This window comes from Manis pentadactyla, chromosome 5 (genome assembly GCF_030020395.1).
Source record: "Manis pentadactyla isolate mManPen7 chromosome 5, mManPen7.hap1, whole genome shotgun sequence".
Taxonomy (NCBI): domain Eukaryota; kingdom Metazoa; phylum Chordata; class Mammalia; order Pholidota; family Manidae; genus Manis; species Manis pentadactyla.
This window is the reverse complement of record NC_080023.1, coordinates 170,974,225-170,993,029: the sequence shown is the minus strand read 5'-3', so window position 1 is coordinate 170,993,029 and position 18,805 is coordinate 170,974,225. Positions and strand designations below refer to the sequence as shown.

At 45.0% G+C, this 18,805-nt stretch overlaps 1 protein-coding gene across 1 annotated transcript; it reads left to right on the top strand.

Annotated features, from left to right (window-relative positions):
- Positions 1 to 293: 293 nt before the first annotated feature.
- On the top strand, positions 294 to 16,712 carry LOC118920676 (1,25-dihydroxyvitamin D(3) 24-hydroxylase, mitochondrial). The gene is made up of 11 exons (XM_057503096.1): positions 294 to 771; positions 977 to 1,167; positions 2,325 to 2,418; positions 4,210 to 4,306; positions 6,502 to 6,593; positions 7,212 to 7,323; positions 8,758 to 8,903; positions 11,945 to 12,111; positions 12,913 to 12,991; positions 13,481 to 13,678; positions 13,776 to 16,712. The coding sequence occupies exons 1-11, from the start codon at positions 514 to 516 to the stop codon at positions 13,884 to 13,886; spliced, it is 1,545 nt and encodes a 514-aa protein (XP_057359079.1). The 5' UTR covers positions 294 to 513; the 3' UTR covers positions 13,887 to 16,712.
- Positions 16,713 to 18,805: the final 2,093 nt, after the last annotated feature.

The following is an 18,805-nucleotide window of genomic DNA, read 5'->3' as shown; positions in this document are numbered from 1 at the left end:
CACCCCCAGACCTGCCCTCGCGCCGGGCCCGGCCCGCTGGGCCCACTCGGCCCCAGGCCGCGTGCTCATTGGCCACCCGGGGCCTGCCCTGTCTCCTTAAATACCTGGTCCGCGGGATGGAGTGCGGGAAGGGGCCGGAGGAAGCTCCAGCAGCATCTCGTCTGGCCTCCTCGACACCCCCGCCGCGCAGCGCCAGACCTGGAAGTCAGCCTGGTCCGCAGGCCGACCCGGGACCCACCTTTCCTCCTCCAAGAACCCCCCAAGCCCGGGACCGCTGCTCCAGCCCCGAGGCCGCTGCACCCCGCCGCGGCGAGCATCCTCGCCGAGGTCCTCCCGGCTCCCTGGCCCCCCTCCACCCGCTCCAGCACACCCACTAGCCCTCTTAACCCCTCTCCTAGAACTGTCAAGCCCCCAGGCCCCGCACCCGCCCTGATCCAATCGGAGCCTCTTGAGCGACCTTGCGGTTCTCACCGCCACGCAATTCCTCGCTCGCCGGGTCTCTAGACCGCAGCCATGAGCACCCCCATCAGCAAGAGCCGCTCCCTTGCCGCCTTCCTGTGCCAGCTGCGCCGCCTGGGGCAGCCCCCCCGGCCGGTGACATCCACGGCGTGCGCGCCCCCTCCGACGCGGGAGGTGCCGCTCTGCCCGCTGGTGGCACCCGGCGAGGCGCAGAGCGCAGCCACCCTGCCGGGCCCCACCAACTGGCCGCTGCTGGGCAGCCTGCTGGAGATACTCTGGAAAGGCGGGCTCAAGACACAGCACCACACTCTGGTAAACGCCTAGTCGCTCCCCAATCCCCTCTCCGCTCCCTGCCGGGCACTCCAAACCCTCTCCAAGGCGCGCGGCGCGGGCGCACGGTGCGCTCGGGTGTCCTCGCCGCAGCCGCGCCCGTGCCCGGGGAGGCAGGAGGAGGGAGAAGCGCTCCTGGGACTGCAGGGGATGCACGCTGACCTCGCATCTGCCCGGCTCGCTGCAGGCAGAGTACCACAAGAAGTATGGCAAGATTTTCCGCCTGAAGTTGGGTTCCTTCGACTCGGTGCACCTGGGCGCCCCGTGCCTGCTGGAAGCGCTGTATCGCACCGAGAGCGCCTATCCCCAGCGGCTGGAGATCAAACCCTGGAAGGCCTATCGCGACTATCGCAAGGAGGGCTACGGGCTGCTGATCCTGTGAGTGCAGGTGGCAGGATGGGGGCCGGCGGCTAGGCCTGATTAGCTTGGAAATTGGGGAGGGATTCCGTGGAGCTGGACTCTCACGTAGAGCGAGTATGAACGCCCCTGCCTGGAGCAGCCTCCAGTTCTTGCATAGACTGGAGGCTGTTGAGGGACAGAGGCAGTGGGCACCCAACCCATGTGAGCTCCAGGGCAACTGGGCAGCGCCAAGCTTTTCCATCACAGAAATGCCAAAAATTGTGGTGTTCAGACTCATGATGGTTCCGATGTCAGAATGCCAGGCAAACAAAACTAGCCCTTAAAATTCTCTGTAACTCCCTCTTGTGAGCTCAAATGCCAGAAGTTCACCTTCCCTTTGCTTTGGGCATTGACCTTTCTGGAGGGGAATGGAGGCTTACAGGTCTTGAAAAGGTGGGATGAGGAGGGGTGTCAAGATTGTGTTTTTAGATAGATAAATGCTTTAATGTGATGTGATTCCTCTACTTAATTGTTAGTATTTAATAAGATAGCACTTTTTTTTTTTTTACCCCCGGATTGTAATGCCTAATAGTTGTATTTGTCTGAATATAATTACTGGAATTAAAGCCATATTAATACATGGTGCATCACAGGCTGTATGCTCAGCAGTGGGGCAAGTGAAGAAGGGCGCATGATCGAGAACAGGCTCTTTACAATTCTAATGAATCTCAGACCAGATGTTTTTTGGAGGCAATGGCAATATTTTAAATATGAGGGGTTTTGTGAATGTGCCTTTCAACCCAAGTCAATGGATTGAAAGAAGACCGGATTTTTCCTCAAACAGATCTGGACTGTGGGTGAGGGCAGTGTTGATGCACCCACACTTACTGCTAGGAATCGAGTTATCTGGCCTCCCAGGCCAGCCCCAGCAAGGGTACCTCAAAAGCCCTGGACCTTAAGCATCTGGACCTCACCTTTCTTTTGCAATCCTTGGCTAGAAAGAAAGATGCTTTTCATCCTGTTATCAAGCCCACCCTGAATATTCATTCCAATGCTGATATTTTCTGCTATTTCTTGGCATGATTTTCAGTATTCGTTTGGTTAGATAGTTGACACAGGTACAGAGCTGGAAGTATCTCTACTTCTCCCTTCCCTTCTTTTCAATGTGCTCTACATATAATTCCACTTCTCTGCAGGGAAGGAGAAGACTGGCAGAGGGTCCGCAGTGCCTTTCAAAAGAAACTAATGAAACCAGTAGAAATTATGAAGCTGGACAACAAAATCAATGAGGTTTGCTGGGACCCAGGAAGGGCCTGGGAGGGATATTTACAGAGCTTCAAGTCACAGCTGCAAAATGCAGAGAGGAAAGTGGGCAATTTGGCTGATGCAGAGTTTCCCCTTTCTACTCATTCCCCTCCACCTCCTCCTGCCCCCAAACCCTTCCTCCCTTTTTCACTCTTTTAAAGTAATATTGCAATAAGGGAGAAGTTATGAACACAGACTGTGGTATGCCACAGTCTTGGATTTGAACCTCAGCCCTCCACCCACAGACCATGTAACCTATTTATACCACACCCTAAACTTCAGTTTCCCAAATCTATAAACTAGGAGTAACAGTTCCTACTCCACAGGTTTGCTGTGAGGGTTAAATGAGATAATGTGTGTGACATTTGAGCTGGGTTTTGCAGGATGAGTAGGAGTCTGTAAGTCAGAGCAGGTGGGGAAAGAGAGAACAGAATAGTCTGCTGGAAATAGGGAGGCATGAGGTGACATGGTGCATTCAGAGAAAATAATACATTCAATGCAGCTGAAGTGAGGCTCTCTATGAATGATGCTGGACAGAATGTTTCTGTATCATGCTAAAGTATTTAGGCTTTATCATTTAGCCATTGGGGGGTCACAAGGGAGGGATATAAGCATATTGTAATCTCTTTCTACTCTTGTTCACTTGGGGTATTTTGAGCTGAACTTGGCCCTGTTAGGATCATATAGGTGAGAGATTGCAGACTCAGAGGCTTCCAGGGATCAGATAATTAATATAAATGTATAAAGCAGGCCCAATAGGGATTTCAGCAAATAGAAGAGTACATGCCTTTTGCAAAGGGGACAGCTGCCCTAGCTCCAGCAAATGACTGTCACATGGGAATGCAGATCCAGTGTCCCCACATCTTGTATTATAATTATTTTCTGATAAGTAGTAGCTAGTCCATATATTTATGTGAAATCTCTGAATTTTTGGATTGCCGCAAATTCAAAGTACTTTCAATGCACTGTGTGGGGAAGCTAAACGTGCCCCCCGGTTACACAGGTAGGCTATGTAGCCACATATACCTTGTTGCAGGCCCCAGGATGACCATTTATCAGCTGTGTGTCCAAGGGTGAATGTCCTAGCCTCTCTCAGAGCCTCAGTTTTCTTACCTGTTGCCTAAGAAATGGGAATACCAATGGTACGTCCTACCTCACAAGGCTGCTGTGAAGATCCACTGAGACAATACACCAGGGGCAGTGCTTGGTGCTATACAAGCCTTGTTAAAAGCCTGATTTTGGAAACTGGCATTTAGAGGCCTTATGTAACTCGTCCAAGGTCCCAGAGCCATTTAGTGAAGGGGCTGCCTCCAGAATTTGCAGATTTCCTGGTTCCAGTTCCAACATGTTTAACATAATACCAACCAGTAAGGAGAAGTTTGCTTGCCCAGATATGGAAGCGGCAAACCTCAGGATAGTTATAGCATCGCAGCCTTTGAGATGTGCCAAGAGGGACAGTTGGCTGATTCCTCCTTTGTGGTTTATTCCCCATTCTGATTAGAAGAAATGTTTTCCTTTTCTTAAATTTAGATCAAAAGCTGAAACTTAAGCTCCAGGGTGGCTGCAGGAAAAGCTGAGGAAATAGCCCAGGACAAGTTTGTTAGGGTGTAAGGTGAGCTCCCGTGCGGCATCTGTTACAGGTGTTGATTCAGAATGAATAATATTTTGGGCAGTGAGTATAGAAAGAAGCAAAACCTAAAGTTTGCTTACTGAGCTTTCAACTCTTGTTTTCCTTCATTGGCTGAAAAGTCTCTTCTGTGTCTTCTTTCTTTCAAGGTCTTGGCTGATTTTGTGGCTAGAACAGATGAGCTGTGTGATGAGAGAGGCCACATTGAAGACTTATACAGTGAACTGAACAAGTGGTCATTTGAAAGTAAGTTTTGTTCCTTTGCTTTGCAAGTGATTTTGAGGATAAAACATGGCTCTGTCGATAACTCTGCTGTAATCATACACGGTTGCTGACTAGGCAAGGCCCTAGCAGCCCGTTAAATGCTTTCAGGCACTTCATTTAGGCTTTGTGCCATGGGGTGTTATGAAGTCACTCAACAAACATTTATTGAACACGTGCTATGTGCCAGGCACCATACTAGGGACACAGCAGGGAACAAAAAAGATAACATCCTTGCTTCCACAGAGCATAGATTCTAGTGGGAGGTGATAATCAACAGGTGAACACATTTTAATATACAGTCTGCCAAAGGGTCAGGGAGTCAAGAAAGAGCATAGGTGCCTGAATGAGGCAAATCCGCTTTGGTAAAGAGACGTTTGAAATGAGGTCTGCAGAAGGGAAGGAGCAAGCCACAGGGCATCTGTGGGAGGATTTTTCCAGACAGTGAAGACAGGAAGTGCAAATGTGCCCAGGGAGGAACTTCAGGCATGCTGGCATGAGAAGACTGTCGGGGATGGGGAAAGAGGAGCTGAGAAAGGTCAAGCCAGGGCCTGTAGGTCCAGGCAAGACCTTGGGCTTTCAGTTTGAGTCAGAGGGGGAGCCATGGAGGGCTCAGAACAGAAGGGGAGATGATCACTTTCTCCAAGGAGCACTCTAGTAGCAAAGCACAGAGCCCTGCCTTCACGGGGATGCTGCCTCATGGGGGTACAGGCAAGGGAGCAGGCCATGTCAGCAAAGTGGCACCTGGCCGAGGAGGGCCGAGGCTGTGGGAGATCCCAGAGGGCTGCCCAGCTGAGCTCAGTCAGGGACGCTTCATGGTGGTGGTGCCCTCTCAGCTAAGGCCTGGTGGATGAGTAGGAGTTCTCCAGGTGGAAGTGAGACTAGGAGAACTGTTCCAGGCAGAAGGAACAGAATGGATTCTGTTAGTCATTTAGAATGACAGGAGCTTGTCATACAAGGGAGAAGCATGGCAAGTGGGGAAGGTGGCAGCCAGCCCATGGGAGTCCATATAAACCAGGGCTGAGGGTTGGCTTTGAAGCTAGGAGCACATAGGAGCGAGAGTTAAGTGTTTTTAGCATAAGGTGGTGAGGTCTGATGTGCTGGAAGGAATCACTCTGGCTGCTGATGGGAAGGGTCAGAGGGAAACCTTGGGATGAAGGCTTCTGTCCTGATCTGTCCTCCCAGGAGATCAGTTCCACTTTAAAGTTATGGGCCAATCACCTAAGCACACTGAAAGCCCCCTACAAATAAGAAATCCGCAGTGGTGTTAGGGAAAGATGACTAGAATAAAGAGGGAATGATTATAGAGGAGAAGAAAAGTGTGTTTTGGAAACTGTCCACTGGAAATACCTAAATTAAATACTAAATTAAAGAGCATGGAATGCATTTCATTGTGAGTCAAAGAAAACCTGACTGTGGTGGTTTAAAAATTATTGTCTGGCATTATGAAAGAAGTCTGGAAGAAGGCGGTCCCCAGCCGGCACTAAGCATTGTTCCTGGGGACCCGAGCCTGAGCCGTCTCTGTGCTCACCCATCCTCAGCTCGTTGGCTTGTTGCAGAATGGCTGGTGCCCTCCTGGTCTCCCCTCTGCATTGCAGGCAAAAACAAGGAGAAAGAGAGGGAAGAGCTAAGGCAGCTGTCCTTGTACCCCTTTATCAACAAAGCAAAAGATGTTCCCCTTTGTCTCGTTGACCAGACCTGGGTCGGGTGGCTGCTCCGGCTGCCACAGGAAGCTTGGGAAGTCAGGGAACAGATCAATCCTGATTTATGGCCTGAGGACTGATACATGGACCCTCTAAGTAAAACAGGTTCTCTTAGGGAAAAGGGGGGGAAGAATGAGTGTTGGGTAGGCCATTAACAAGGTCTGCTACATAGGGTATCAGTGATAAACTGACAAAAACTAGACATTACAGGAGAGATTTACTCATGTATAAAAATAGCTACATTTTCACAGTGGCACTTCTGACCTGCAGAGGGGTGGATCGTTGGACCTGGAGATAATTCTAGAAAGAGAAGGGAGAGTGGCCATGCCCATTTCTCTTAGACTCTCTCAGACTCTTGCCTTTGGTCTTAAAAAGACCTCACTTTATGAGAAACAGAATTGAGTCTTTAGCAGCCAGCAAATCTTAGACTCCACTGTGGCTGCCATCATGTAATGTGTTGATTATTTTAAATAACAGGCATCTGCCTTGTGCTCTATGGGAAGAGATTTGGGCTCCTTCAGAAGAATGCAGGAGAGGAAGCTTTGGATTTCATCACAGCCGTCAAAACAGTGAGCATCCTCTCTAAGACAGCAGGTTTCCCGACTGCTCATTCAGGGGACTTAGCAAATGGGAGTCGCGGTGGCTCCCCACGAGTGGCACACACACATATTTACGACAGTAGTCAGGGGTTCAGTTTAATATGTATTATGCATTTTCCTGTATGCATGTGCATATGTGCACATACAGTAAAGGAGCCCGTGAGATCATTAGGCAAAGCTCAAGTATTTCAGTTAAAGGTCAGTTAATCAACATACTATTTGAAAAAGAGTCTGAACATGTTTAGGTTTAAAATTTTTGAATCATGTAGGTCCTATGTGGATATGGGAGATGCTACAAAATTGGTTAGGAAATTATTGGAAATTGATGTGAATATGAAAGTTAGTTTTCCTTTTCCTTTTTCTTTTCATGTTTAGGTCATAAGATGAAATTTTTAATTAAGTATATCCAGTAGAAATTCACCCCAAAGATTATTTTCATTACAGCACCGGGGCTGGGGAGAGTACTGTGTCTAGGGCTGGTATGGACAGGCCTGGGGAGCATGGGGCACAGTTAGAACGCCCCTCTTCTGGAACGGAAGGGTCTTTGGGAGGAGAGCGCAGATGAAAAGGCAGTTGTGCTCCTCACAGATGATGGGCACGTTCGGGAGGATGATGGTCACCCCAGTGGAGCTGCACCAGAGCCTCAACACGAAGGTCTGGCAGGCCCACACGCAGGCCTGGGACACCATCTTCAAATCAGGTAATACGGCCATACATCCCCAGCAACCGGTCCGGAGCTGCTGCAGCAAGTTCTGGAAGTTCTGATCTTTGTGGCCTGACCACCATGATCCTTTATGCCGTTGCTCCTCCTATTGATTCTCTCAGCCTTTGCAAACCCAAGTTGGGGGATCAGCCTGGTGCAGATGAATTCTAAGGAAAAGACAGGAGGTGGTTTTCGGCAGTCTCTGAAGTGGGTGTGGTTAAAGGCAAGCACTTCAGCTTCAGAGACGCCTAGGCTCAAATCCCAGCTCTGTCACTGATGTGGTGGGCCGGCCAAATGGGCTGCCTCCTGTTCATCCTCAGGTGTCTTTTCTCTAAAATGCACTAATTTCTACCTCCATGTACCTCTCTCTAAGTCTAGTGTAGATGACATAAAAACCTGGCATATTACAATATCTTAATGGATCAGAGATGATTCTGCTACATTGTTATGGAGGGACTATTTGGTGCTAGGTATTGTTCTATGAATACACACATACACACACACACACACACACACTAATACATACTAACATAAGGGTCCTCCCTTCTATTTATTATATTATATATATTTACATACCTACATATACTCATTTAATTCCCTCCAAAAAGCCTGTAAGGTAGGTCCTCAGTGATCAGAACAGAGGCACAAAGAAGTCAAACAACTTTCTCAAGATCCCAGGCTAGCCTGGCAAAGCCAGGGTTTGAAGCCAGGCAGAAGGGTTCCCAAAGCTCAGACTTGAACAGCTGTCACATTTATTATCGTCATTGTTATTGCATCATCCCCATCATGATTATTCTGGTGGTGGCTTGCATACCAGATTAAAGTGACGGAGGTACAGTTCGACGTACTTCACAAACACCAGGAATGTTTACTGTATTGCCAGCAGGTATGGGCACTACACTTATGTGTGTGCTTATGCTTGATAAGATTGGGAGAGGGGCTTCTCCCTGCCATGACTTGGGAGCTGAATCCTACTTTGCCTGAATTAGTAACCTTATCAACCAGACACCTGGTTCTGGGTCCACGTTCTGATTCTGAGAGTGGACCCAAATCTCACCTCTGTCTCATCACTTCAAGCTTTAAGCACCTACTACTCACTATGTGACCTACAGACCAAAAACATCAGCGTCACGTGGGAGCTTGTTAGAAATGCAGACTTCCAGGCCCATTGCAGACCTGATTCAGAATCTACATTGTAAGAGGTGGTCAGGTGATTCTTGTGCACATTCAAGTTGAAACGCTCTGCTCATGTGGGCATTGATCAGTCCTTGCTGACTTACAACAGTGCCATATTAGCTTATCTAACAAATTGTCAGTGTCTCTGAAAGGCCCCTTTAGATGTAGCAGAGGGTTTTTATCTTTGGTTCCCATTCATTCTGTCCTCAGCCCAATTTGCAGCTGATTTCTCTTCCCTCTTCTCTTCTCTCATAGTCAAATCTTGTATCAACAACCGGTTAGAGAAATATTCTGGGCAGCCCAGCACGGATTTCCTTTGTGATATTTATCACCAGAATCAGCTGTCAAAGAAAGAGCTGTACGCGGCGGTCACCGAGCTGCAGCTGGCTGCCGTGGAAACGGTAGGGTGGGCCTGACTTTCATTTGCTCAATATTCTGTAAGGTCTTTTTCAAGATGAATTTTAAACAGTCGTTCAACTCATTTCACAAGGGATAACTGAGCACTGCTGTAGCAAAAATAAACAGTCTCAACGTAGATGCTACGGCCTCGATGCTTAAGCATGAGAGAAGAATTCACATGTTCAAGTGACAAAAATCCTGAGTAGGATGTAAGTGGAGAAGCAGTGAATTCCAACCCCCAGCAAGGTAGATAATCTAGGTTTTAAAAACTGGATATAGTTCAAATGGCTGTGCATGTTCCCTCAACATGCCTAACTGTGCTTACTTACTCCAAAAATACTGGAATATTTTCTTGCCAGTTCAATAATATTTTTTGTTGTTGTTTAAAAATGTCACCATAGCGAGTTTGGGAAAACTTGAGTTCAGTTTAAATGAAACAGTTCATTTTCAGTACTAAAGTTCTGGCCTCACCCTGGTCGATAGTCCCAGGAAGTAGGTACACTGTACAGCCAGATGCCAAACACTAACACTGATAGGTATTCAGGTGGGCTTAATTTCTTTGATTCTTTTACTGAACTCTCATTGGAGAGATGTATGTTAATATTCCTCATAGGTTCTACATTTCATACACCTACCGTCTCTAAGAAGATTCTAGACTAGTTCATTTCTTTTCCATGTTTTCCCCTTTCTGTGCTGTTTCTCGTCTGAAGAAAATGTAGGGGTTTTTACATCAGATAGAGTAGCAGGGTGGTCAGTTCTCCTCCTGCTATTCGTTTTCCCATTGAATCCCTTATCCTAAGAGGCTCTTCAGAGTGATAAAGATAAAGCTTCACCCATCTTTTTTTTTTTTTCTGAACTGGGAAATGAACTCCACATTCCAACTAGAATGTAAACTTCATAAGTGTGATGACTTGGCCCTGTCTCTGCTTTATTCCCAGGATGTGGGATAGTACTTAGAGTGTAGTAGGTGCTCAGTAAATACTTGTTAAATAAATGAATTATTTTGGGGTGCACAGGAACTATTGAGGGCCTACTGTGTCCCAGGCACTGTTTCAGGTGCTTGAGAAATCACCATGAACCAGAGACAGAGGTCCTTACCCTTGTGGAACTTAACTGCTAGGGGGGAAAACCACAGTAGATATGTAAACAAACAAATCATCATGGTCATTCAGAGAGTGGTACAGGACATGGAAGAAACCATCAGAGTGATGTAATAGAAAGAAATGGAGATGGGGTACAGTGCTCCCTCTCTAAAGAAGCAATACTGGAGCTGACTCAGGAACAATGAGGAGCCAGCCATGGGGAAATCTGTACTCCTGGCAGAGGAAACAGCACAGGCAAAGGCCCTGGGGCAGAAAGAGGCATGAAGCTGGAGACCTAACAGATGTGGTCAAATTGACCTTGGAGAAGTTGATGGGCCATGTTTAGCAGGTGTCTTAGTGAGGCATTTGGATTTTATTACACCTGTGATGGAAATGCTCTCAGAGCATTATAAGCAAGGAAGTAGCCCCATCAAATTTATGTCTTGAAAAGTGGGATCTGGCTGATGGGTGGAGAATGAGCACTAGCAGAGGAAGAGTGGAAGCAGGGATGCCAGCTCAGCTATGAGACGGGTCTGCTCTGTGGAGGTCAAGCTGGAACGGTTTTGCCTGAGACATTACCCTCCCAGGCCCAGGCTGGCTTACTTGGCTTTGGTGAAAGCTACAGTTATCTGCCTTTGGGAAATTTCATTTGGTATTTGCGGGAAGGGACACACTGATATGGTCAAATGTTTCTTTTTTAGTCCTGGCTCTTCTGGAAGTCACATTTGGAAAATCAGAGAAATTTGAAAGTGTATATCTAATTTGGTGGCTACGCCCTCTTCCTGTTTTGTAATTCGGACTCTTATAATAATGCCGTCCATGGTTTATTTGCAGCTGAGGCTGCCAGTCCTCTGACATGAAGAAGCCTGTCTTGGAGGCATCTTCTTCCCAAAATAGTAAATGCCATTGGCTTCACATCGTCTTGCACTTTGCTCATTTCTCTGAGTGGCACACGGCATTTAACAAAAGCGTCTTCATGTCTGCAGAGGGAAGACACAAAGACCATTTTTTTACGGGAATATTTGGCTTAAATTAGCTTTAAAAAAAGGGCTAAAAAACAAATACATCTGACTACCAGTGGTGAATATTATGAAGCTAAAAGCTACACTGGCTCTTTCGGCCAATATTTTTTTCTTCTTGTTGCCTTTGGAAAGGCAATAAACGATGCCCCTGGGAGGCCATAAGCCTTTGAAACTGCTGCTTCCTTGAAATACAATTTGATGCTATAATTTTTGATGTTGGTGCTGACATCCAACTGCTAGGGCTCTTTGCATGGAGCTGAGACCCTGCGTATAGATGATGCCCTTTTATTTTGTCCTACCTTTATAGGGTGTAGCAGGAAAACCTCTTTGAATTCTAGAAATGCAGTTTCTTGTGCATTTGCACCATCACAATTAAAGAAATAAAGAAACAACCTCTTATCACCAACACTCTGAGGCTCTCCTTTTCTCCCCAGCTAAATTTTTGTATCAGTCTTTTACATGAAATGATTTTTTACTTTAATGTTTATTTTGAGATCTTTATAGATTCACATGCAGTTCTTGGAAAAACAGAGGAGTCCCTTGTATCCTTCACCCAGTTACCCCAATGGTGTAACATCTTGGTAAATAGCACAGTTCACCCGTCTTACTTTCACTTCACCAGTTTTACATGTTCTCCTTGTGTTCCAATGATTTTTGTACCCAGGTATATTTTAAGTATCCCAATGCAGTTGATTATTTAAAGGATTCTATTTTGATTCCCTCAGTAAATAAGCTATCTTTAACTGACATGTTTTGTAAAATAAATCTGACTTTTCCTATATTATATTTAAAGCACAACAATTAAGGGTACATGTGAAAGTGTCATTGATACGTCTGCAGAGCATGGTGCTGGGCACCATATCACCTTCTGTTCAGCTTATCATGGTTTCAAGGTCGGTTATGTGCAGAAACTCAAATTTGTGTCCATTTGTCTTTCAGATGGCAAACAGCTTAATGTGGATTCTCTACAATTTATCCCGTAATCCCCATGTGCAACTCAAGCTTCTTAAGGAAATTCAGAGCATATTGCCTGAGAATCAGATGCCACGGGCAGAGGATTTGAGGAATATGCCATATTTAAGAGCCTGTGTGAAAGAATCTATGAGGTAAGAATACATCCCTAAGCCTATATGACTATGTTAGGAACCTGGTCTCTTAAATATGTAACAAGGGGTCTCCTGCCCATAGACAGCCCCCACAGTGGATTCATTAACATGTATCCAACTCAAAAAAAGAGCCTTAGGACCATCTTCCTTTTTTGCTACTCAATACCTAAATCATTTGGGCAAATTCTATTTAATCTTGGAAAGTCAGTGACCTTCCCCTTTAAACTGGTAACAACCACATGCCAATGAATGCTGTAAGCAGTGACTTTTGGAGGTAGGACCCAAGGATGTGAGATGAGAGCTCAGCGAGGGAACCATATTATTCTTTGATGAGACATAGAGACATCTTTGTTTTTGAGCCCTTGGTAGAAAATGTTTTTGAAAATTCTTTCTTACACCCTTTGTAGAAAACAAAACTCACATCTTAGGATTTGAGGCAAATCACTTTAACTCCACGAAGGGTAGGTAAGAGAAAACTAGAACAAATATTAAGTTTAAGGGTAAAGCATGAAAAACCCACATTTGAAGTCTAGAACGAAACACTATTAATAGCTACTAAGCAGGCTTATACTGGAGGTTTTAACCAACACAATAAGATAAGGAATAAAAACAAGAGACTGTAAATATTGGGAAAAAAGAGACCAAATTTCTTTATGAAGAGTTGTGATCATGTTCCCTTTTTGACTATGAATGCATGCAGCAATTATTTATCCAGAATGTAGTCCCACTGACACATGACCTAGAACTTGGTACAGACCAAGTTCTGTGCCCACCTGTATATCTCTGATTTCATTCTTTCAGGCTTACCCCAAGTGTGCCATTCACAACTCGGACTCTTGATAAAGCAGTGGTTCTTGGTGAATATGCTTTACCCAAAGGAGTAAGTATCACTTGTACCTTGTGTACCTTACAGAGCTTTGAAAGATACACTTTCCAAATATTCATCAGATATCCCTAAACATTTTTACTGGAAAGCATTCATTTTGGGAATATGTAGATTGTAGTACATAGTTGACATGTTACATAGTAATCATATTAGGAATAATGGTTATGGAGACAGAGAGACCTAGATTCAGTTATAGCCTTGAGTGAGTTACTAACTTCTGTGAGCCTTAGTTTTCTCATCTATAAAATGGGGCTAATAATAGAATCTACCACATGAGTTTATATGACAATGTGATGCACAATTTTAAAGCTCTTTACCTATTTATTACCTGGCACATTTCAAGCATTCAGTACAAGTTGGCAAGCATCACTATTATAAATTTTTGTGGGTTACTTTTACATTTGTAAGATTGCTTTTGTAAATTTTGTTACTCAAATATTTTCTTCTGATTATTTTAAGTACTTTGTGTTTGTGTGTTTTTAGACAGTGTTGATGCTAAATACACAGGTGTTGGGATCCAATGAAGAAAATTTTGAAGATTCAAGTCAGTTTAGGCCTGAACGATGGCTTCAGAAGAAGGGAAAGATCAATCCTTTTGCGCATCTTCCCTTTGGCATTGGGAAGAGAATGTGCATCGGTCGTCGGTTAGCTGAACTCCACCTCCACTTGGCTCTTTGCTGGGTAAATCTCTGAGCAGACTTGTGCATTTGTATTCTGTGCTATTCCACAAGGCAGGCGAAGAGGGGTAATTCTGCTTCCTTGGGCATGTGTGTTCCAGATCGTCCGCAAATACGACATCGTGGCCACAGACAACGAGCCTGTGGAGATGCTGCACCTCGGCCTCCTGGTGCCCAGCCGGGAGCTCCCCATCGCTTTCCATCAGCGATGAGGGGCCTCAGGTGAGCATCTGGGGGGGCTGTGAGTGACCAGAGGGCTGAGCCACACTCGAGAGGCAGCCAGACTGGGGTTTGAATCCCTGCTCACCACTGATTGGCCAGGTAACCTTGAGCAGTTACTTAACTGTTCTGTCCCCATTTTTTTTTTCCATCTGTAAAATGGGAACCAAAGTAATATCTATCCAGAAAGGTTATATGAATACTAAATACTTGGTCCAAAGCCGGGCATCAACTAAGTGCTCAGTAAATACAAGCGGCTATTACAGGTTTTGCATGTGAATATCGGGTGGACAAGCTTCTTCTATAAAGATCCAGAATATGTTAGGCTCTGCAAGCCATAAGGTCTGGCTCACATCCATTTAACTCTGCCTTGAGCTTGAAAGCAGACAATTTGTCAATGGATAGGTATGGCCATTGTGTTGCTTTTCTATTGCTGCTGAAACAAATTGCTAAAACTTATGTTACATGACACGGACTTATTATCCTTCTGTTCTGTAGTGTCCCAATAAAACTTTACTTATAAAAACAGGCGGTGGGTCTTATTTGACCACAGGGCCTTGGTTTATGGACCGCTGGCATATGGTATTTATATTTATCAGCCTGTATTAAATACGATGTGATACTTTTCCTGCAGTAAGCCATTCACTAACTTTTCTGGCAATACGGGTGTTCTCATACCACCTTCATGAGTTTTGCCATATTCATATACCAACAACTATTTATTTAATTATTACTCAATTATTTCCTTTAAATTAACACAGGTCTATAGTACACTTATTTGGTAACAGTATACTTATTCCCAAGCAATAATTTTCCTGATGAAATGATGAGTTTTTCCATTGTTATGTTTCCCTCGGACACAATAAAATGAATTTCTAACTATTGAAATGATCAAAGCAATGTAGGATAAGAAACCTCAAATATCATCTTATGTGGAAATAGGACATTTCTAAAATAAGGTCTTGTCAAATTACATATTAGTATTCAAACTTAGCCTTCATCATTCTGCCCTGTCAACAACATCTCCTAGAATTTGCCTAGAATTAGTTGCTATTTGCTAACAGAAAGGTAATGGGCATTTGCTGATAGGTGGGTTATTTAAGGAAATGGGCATTTACAGATAGAATTTCTGAATGAGGCCCAAATTAATTCCTCCCCAAGTGTCCCGTACCACTAGGCAGTTATCTGATTCTGAGCATCCCAACAGAGTTGATTCAAGTAAGATAATGATAGAATTCCAGCTTACATTTGAAACTCCCTGTATTTAGCAAGGACAACATGCATGTGATACATACTATGATAACATAGAGAACCACATGCCTTTGGCATGAGCCCATGGCACTTAGTTTTAGCATTTACTTTTGCTGATAATTCCTCTCATTTAATTACACTTTTTTGATATATAATGAAGATAACACTTTATTTTCCAGGTTTGTTTTTGTTTTGTTTTTTACCAAGACCAAGAGCAGCAACTTACCCTCCTGCAAGAGTGGTTGGTGCTTATAGCGTCTACGTTACTGGAAAGCCAACTTCAAAAATGAGAGCATGAAATGCAGATAAAGAACATTTGAGTCCAGGTATCTATATCCTTCTTCAGGATACTTGTTCTGGAAGCTGCATTGTCCATATAGCTGATGGTATTTATTAAGACTGTCTGACTCAGGGAAGTGGCATGTCGGAATACAAGGCACCTTGCAGGGTATGCCGCTGGCTTGAACTGACATCCCGACTTAGGTAGACTTGCCCATGGTCCTGTTTACTCTTGCCTCTTCCGTGCCATGATAGGGAATCTGGGCAGTTGCCAGTAAAGTCCCTAAATGTTTCTGCTCCTGCCCTACCCAGTTCACTGCTTGAGTCTTTACTTCTCAAAACTAAGTTTATATTTCACAATGAAAGACCTACTATAGCTCAATTGCTTGGGGCTTGGACTAATAGTGACAGTCCACTTATTGTAACTGCTGAATGTAATATTTGGAAAAACACTTGCTTAATATCGTAAGCAAAAGTAAATGTTGGTTAAAGTTATCAGGTCCCTATGAAACTGCATTTTTCCTGTTTTGAAATAGAAACATTATTGGAAATGAGAGAATACCTCTATTTTAAGAAGTATGTTAACAAAGTCAGAACCTCTTATCTAAGAATACCTTAATGATTTACTGTGGCATCATTTTGTTAATGGATCTTGAAATTCATTATTTAGTTAATGTATTTCCTCTGTGGCATTAAGGAGTAGATCAGCAGTTTTTAAATTGTTAATGGCAATTTGTTTATTTTTTCAGGTATATATGGTATTTGATTTAGGATCTGTGGTTTAGGGCAATTTTCTAAAATTCAGTCAGAGCTTAAAAAATATTCAGTGACTTCCCATGCCTTAATTTCCAAACTACAGACTGGGACAGCAGTAAAATGTGCATACATTATAGATTAACTATTAATTATATAACCCATGTTATGTGATTTGAACTCCTTGGAAAAATATGATTTTGTAAATGGAAAATGCAGAGAGATTATGCAATTCTTATAAAAGTTTCTTAAAAATTGTATTTACAATTAAGTAATTTATTCATACATTTTTCCTACTGTTTTTCCTAAAATACTATATACTTCTGTATATTTGATAAAGATTTCCCTTTTCAGAATTTTTCAGACATATACGTATATCTTTATACTTGAATATGTACACATCGCTAAAATAGGTATACACTTTCTTCCAACCATAAAATTATTTTTAGAACAATAAATCTGTGTGTTGTGAGATTTTATCTGTATATGTTAGTTGAATTCCCTGAGAGCAAGAATAAAAGTTTTCACATGTTTGAGAGATGTTTCCTCTTTGTCACATTTGTTACAACAAAGTTTAAAATTTCAAACTTTGTCTCACTAGAAAATGTTCTCATATGGCCATCTTCCAAGCCCTGTATCACAACGTCAACCCTTACAAAAATCTGGATCTCAGTAGTAGAGAAAGACGATCGTTCGCGTGGCAAAATAATTTTCCATTTATTTTGCTTCTCCGGTACTTTCCGATCCATCTCTTCAGTCCCCACCGGCCTCCCTGTGGACCACTGCAGGGACTCCCCCGACCTCCGTCCTGCCTCCATCCGGGCTGTTCTTCACGCTCTTGCTTCAGTCCCTGTATCTGTGGTGTCCCATTGCTCTTACGTGAAGATCCAGTCCCTGGAGCAGGACCCACAGGCGCCACCCAGCCCCCTCCACCCACTGCTGCTTGCCTCTGGCTTCCCGCCACACTGGTTTCAGCCAGTTTCTCCTGTTCCTTGAACACTATCTGCTCGGGAGTTTTTGCTCCTGCAGCTCTTCCTCCTGCCCTCCGTGGCCCTGGCACCCTTTCTTTACCTGCTCTCCTCCTACGCTCCTTTCAGAGCCCAGCTCTAGCTTCCTGGAGGAAGTCTTCCTTGATGACTGAGATCCCCAGAGGCTGGCCTGGGACAGGATTCATCCAGGAAGTGATCCCAGGCGAGAACTGGGAGGGCAGCCGGGTGGAGGGCAGCAGGCTTCCAGCCTCAGCGTGACCCCCCGGGAGCTCTGTGGCTTGCAGCACCGTTTGCCCTTTGTGAGGAGGCACCGCAGGCTGCACCATAGGGATGGAAACTCTGAGGTTCCTCCAGCCATTAGCGTGTCCATGCAAAATGGTCACAGTGGCCAGAGGGTGGTCTATAAGGAAGGCCACTCGCACCCACCATTAGGCGTGAACCATGCAGAAGTTGGGGGGCACCCCAATGGGTAAAGGGCACGAGGGGATCTGGGTGGGGCAACAGGAGTGTTGACTACTGCTTGAGTCCCTGAGCAGGTTGCCAGAGTGAACACCGACCAGCAAGCTGTGGCCATGATGGTAACAACCAGTGATAACTGGGTGCTGGTAGTTCTGCACCAGACACTCTGTGAGCGCTTAACCCACGTGGATTCATGAGTCCTCACCATCCCCCTATACAGTGGGTTTAGAACTCTCCCCATGTCACACCTGAGGAAACAGAGGGTCTGTCATCTGCCCAGGATCACCGGTGAGGATAAGGAGAAACCCGCTTGCCAGCCCAGGACGACTGGCCCCTGGGCCCGTGCCCGACCTCCCCCATCCCCTTCTTCTCCTGCGTAACTCCCTACAAGGGCAGGTACAGGATTTGGGTGATTGCTTGACTGATACTTGTCAGCTATGCCCACACACACACATCAGAATTGTACAGTCGATGAGGGCAGGGCCATGTTTTATTTTCATTTGCCACTGACAACACCTGGCTGAAAGCTCATAATAGGCTCTTAGCATTTCCCTTCACCTAATTGTCCTTCTTGCCCGTGTTTGCAGCAGCCCTCAGCATCAGCCACTACCTCTCAGAATTTCAACTCAATCCTTTAGCTTAAACAACAGTCTAATGGATGTTTATGGGAAATCAGTTTATGATGACACGTTGGGAATGCAATCCATTTTGTGATGTCCAGATAAGTTTTGAGAAGGAGGGAGAGAAGACAAGCGAGAATGGAAAAGGGAAGAATGGAGAGATTAAGGGACTTCCTTAGTGTGTGTCGCTAAGATTCCACACACCAGCACTGCTCTCCAAAATAGGAGAAAATTATTTACAGGGCAACTACTTATAAGCAGGTGACAGAGCAGAGTCGCATTACATGCACATTGCACCCATGCAAACCCGCCCACCTGTGCACAGAGCAGAGTGCTGACTGGGAGAGGAGCACAGGGAATTCCACCAGTCTCACTCCATGAGGAGGCAGATGGAAAATGAGACCACCTCTTGTCCCATTTCTCATGCACATCTCACAGTGTGAGCATCTTGCTGCCCTGCATGTGCTTCTGGGAGTTAAGGATGTACATTTTTCCTACAACATGGCCCCTAGACAAAAGCTAACTGCTTCATATTGTTTTCAACCCGAAGAGCAGAAACTC

What these genes read in the sequence shown, in the direction of transcription:
- LOC118920676 (XM_057503096.1), top strand. Translation starts at nt 514, where the DNA reads ATGAGCACCCCCATCAGCAAGAGCCGCTCCCTTGCCGCCTTCCTGTGC. An exon ending in AGACACAGCACCACACTCTG is followed by an intron (nt 772 to 976) that starts GTAAACGCCTAG and finishes GGCTCGCTGCAG; the next exon opens with GCAGAGTACCACAAGAAGTA. An exon ending in AGCTGGCTGCCGTGGAAACG is followed by an intron (nt 8,904 to 11,944) that starts GTAGGGTGGGCC and finishes TTTGTCTTTCAG; the next exon opens with ATGGCAAACAGCTTAATGTG.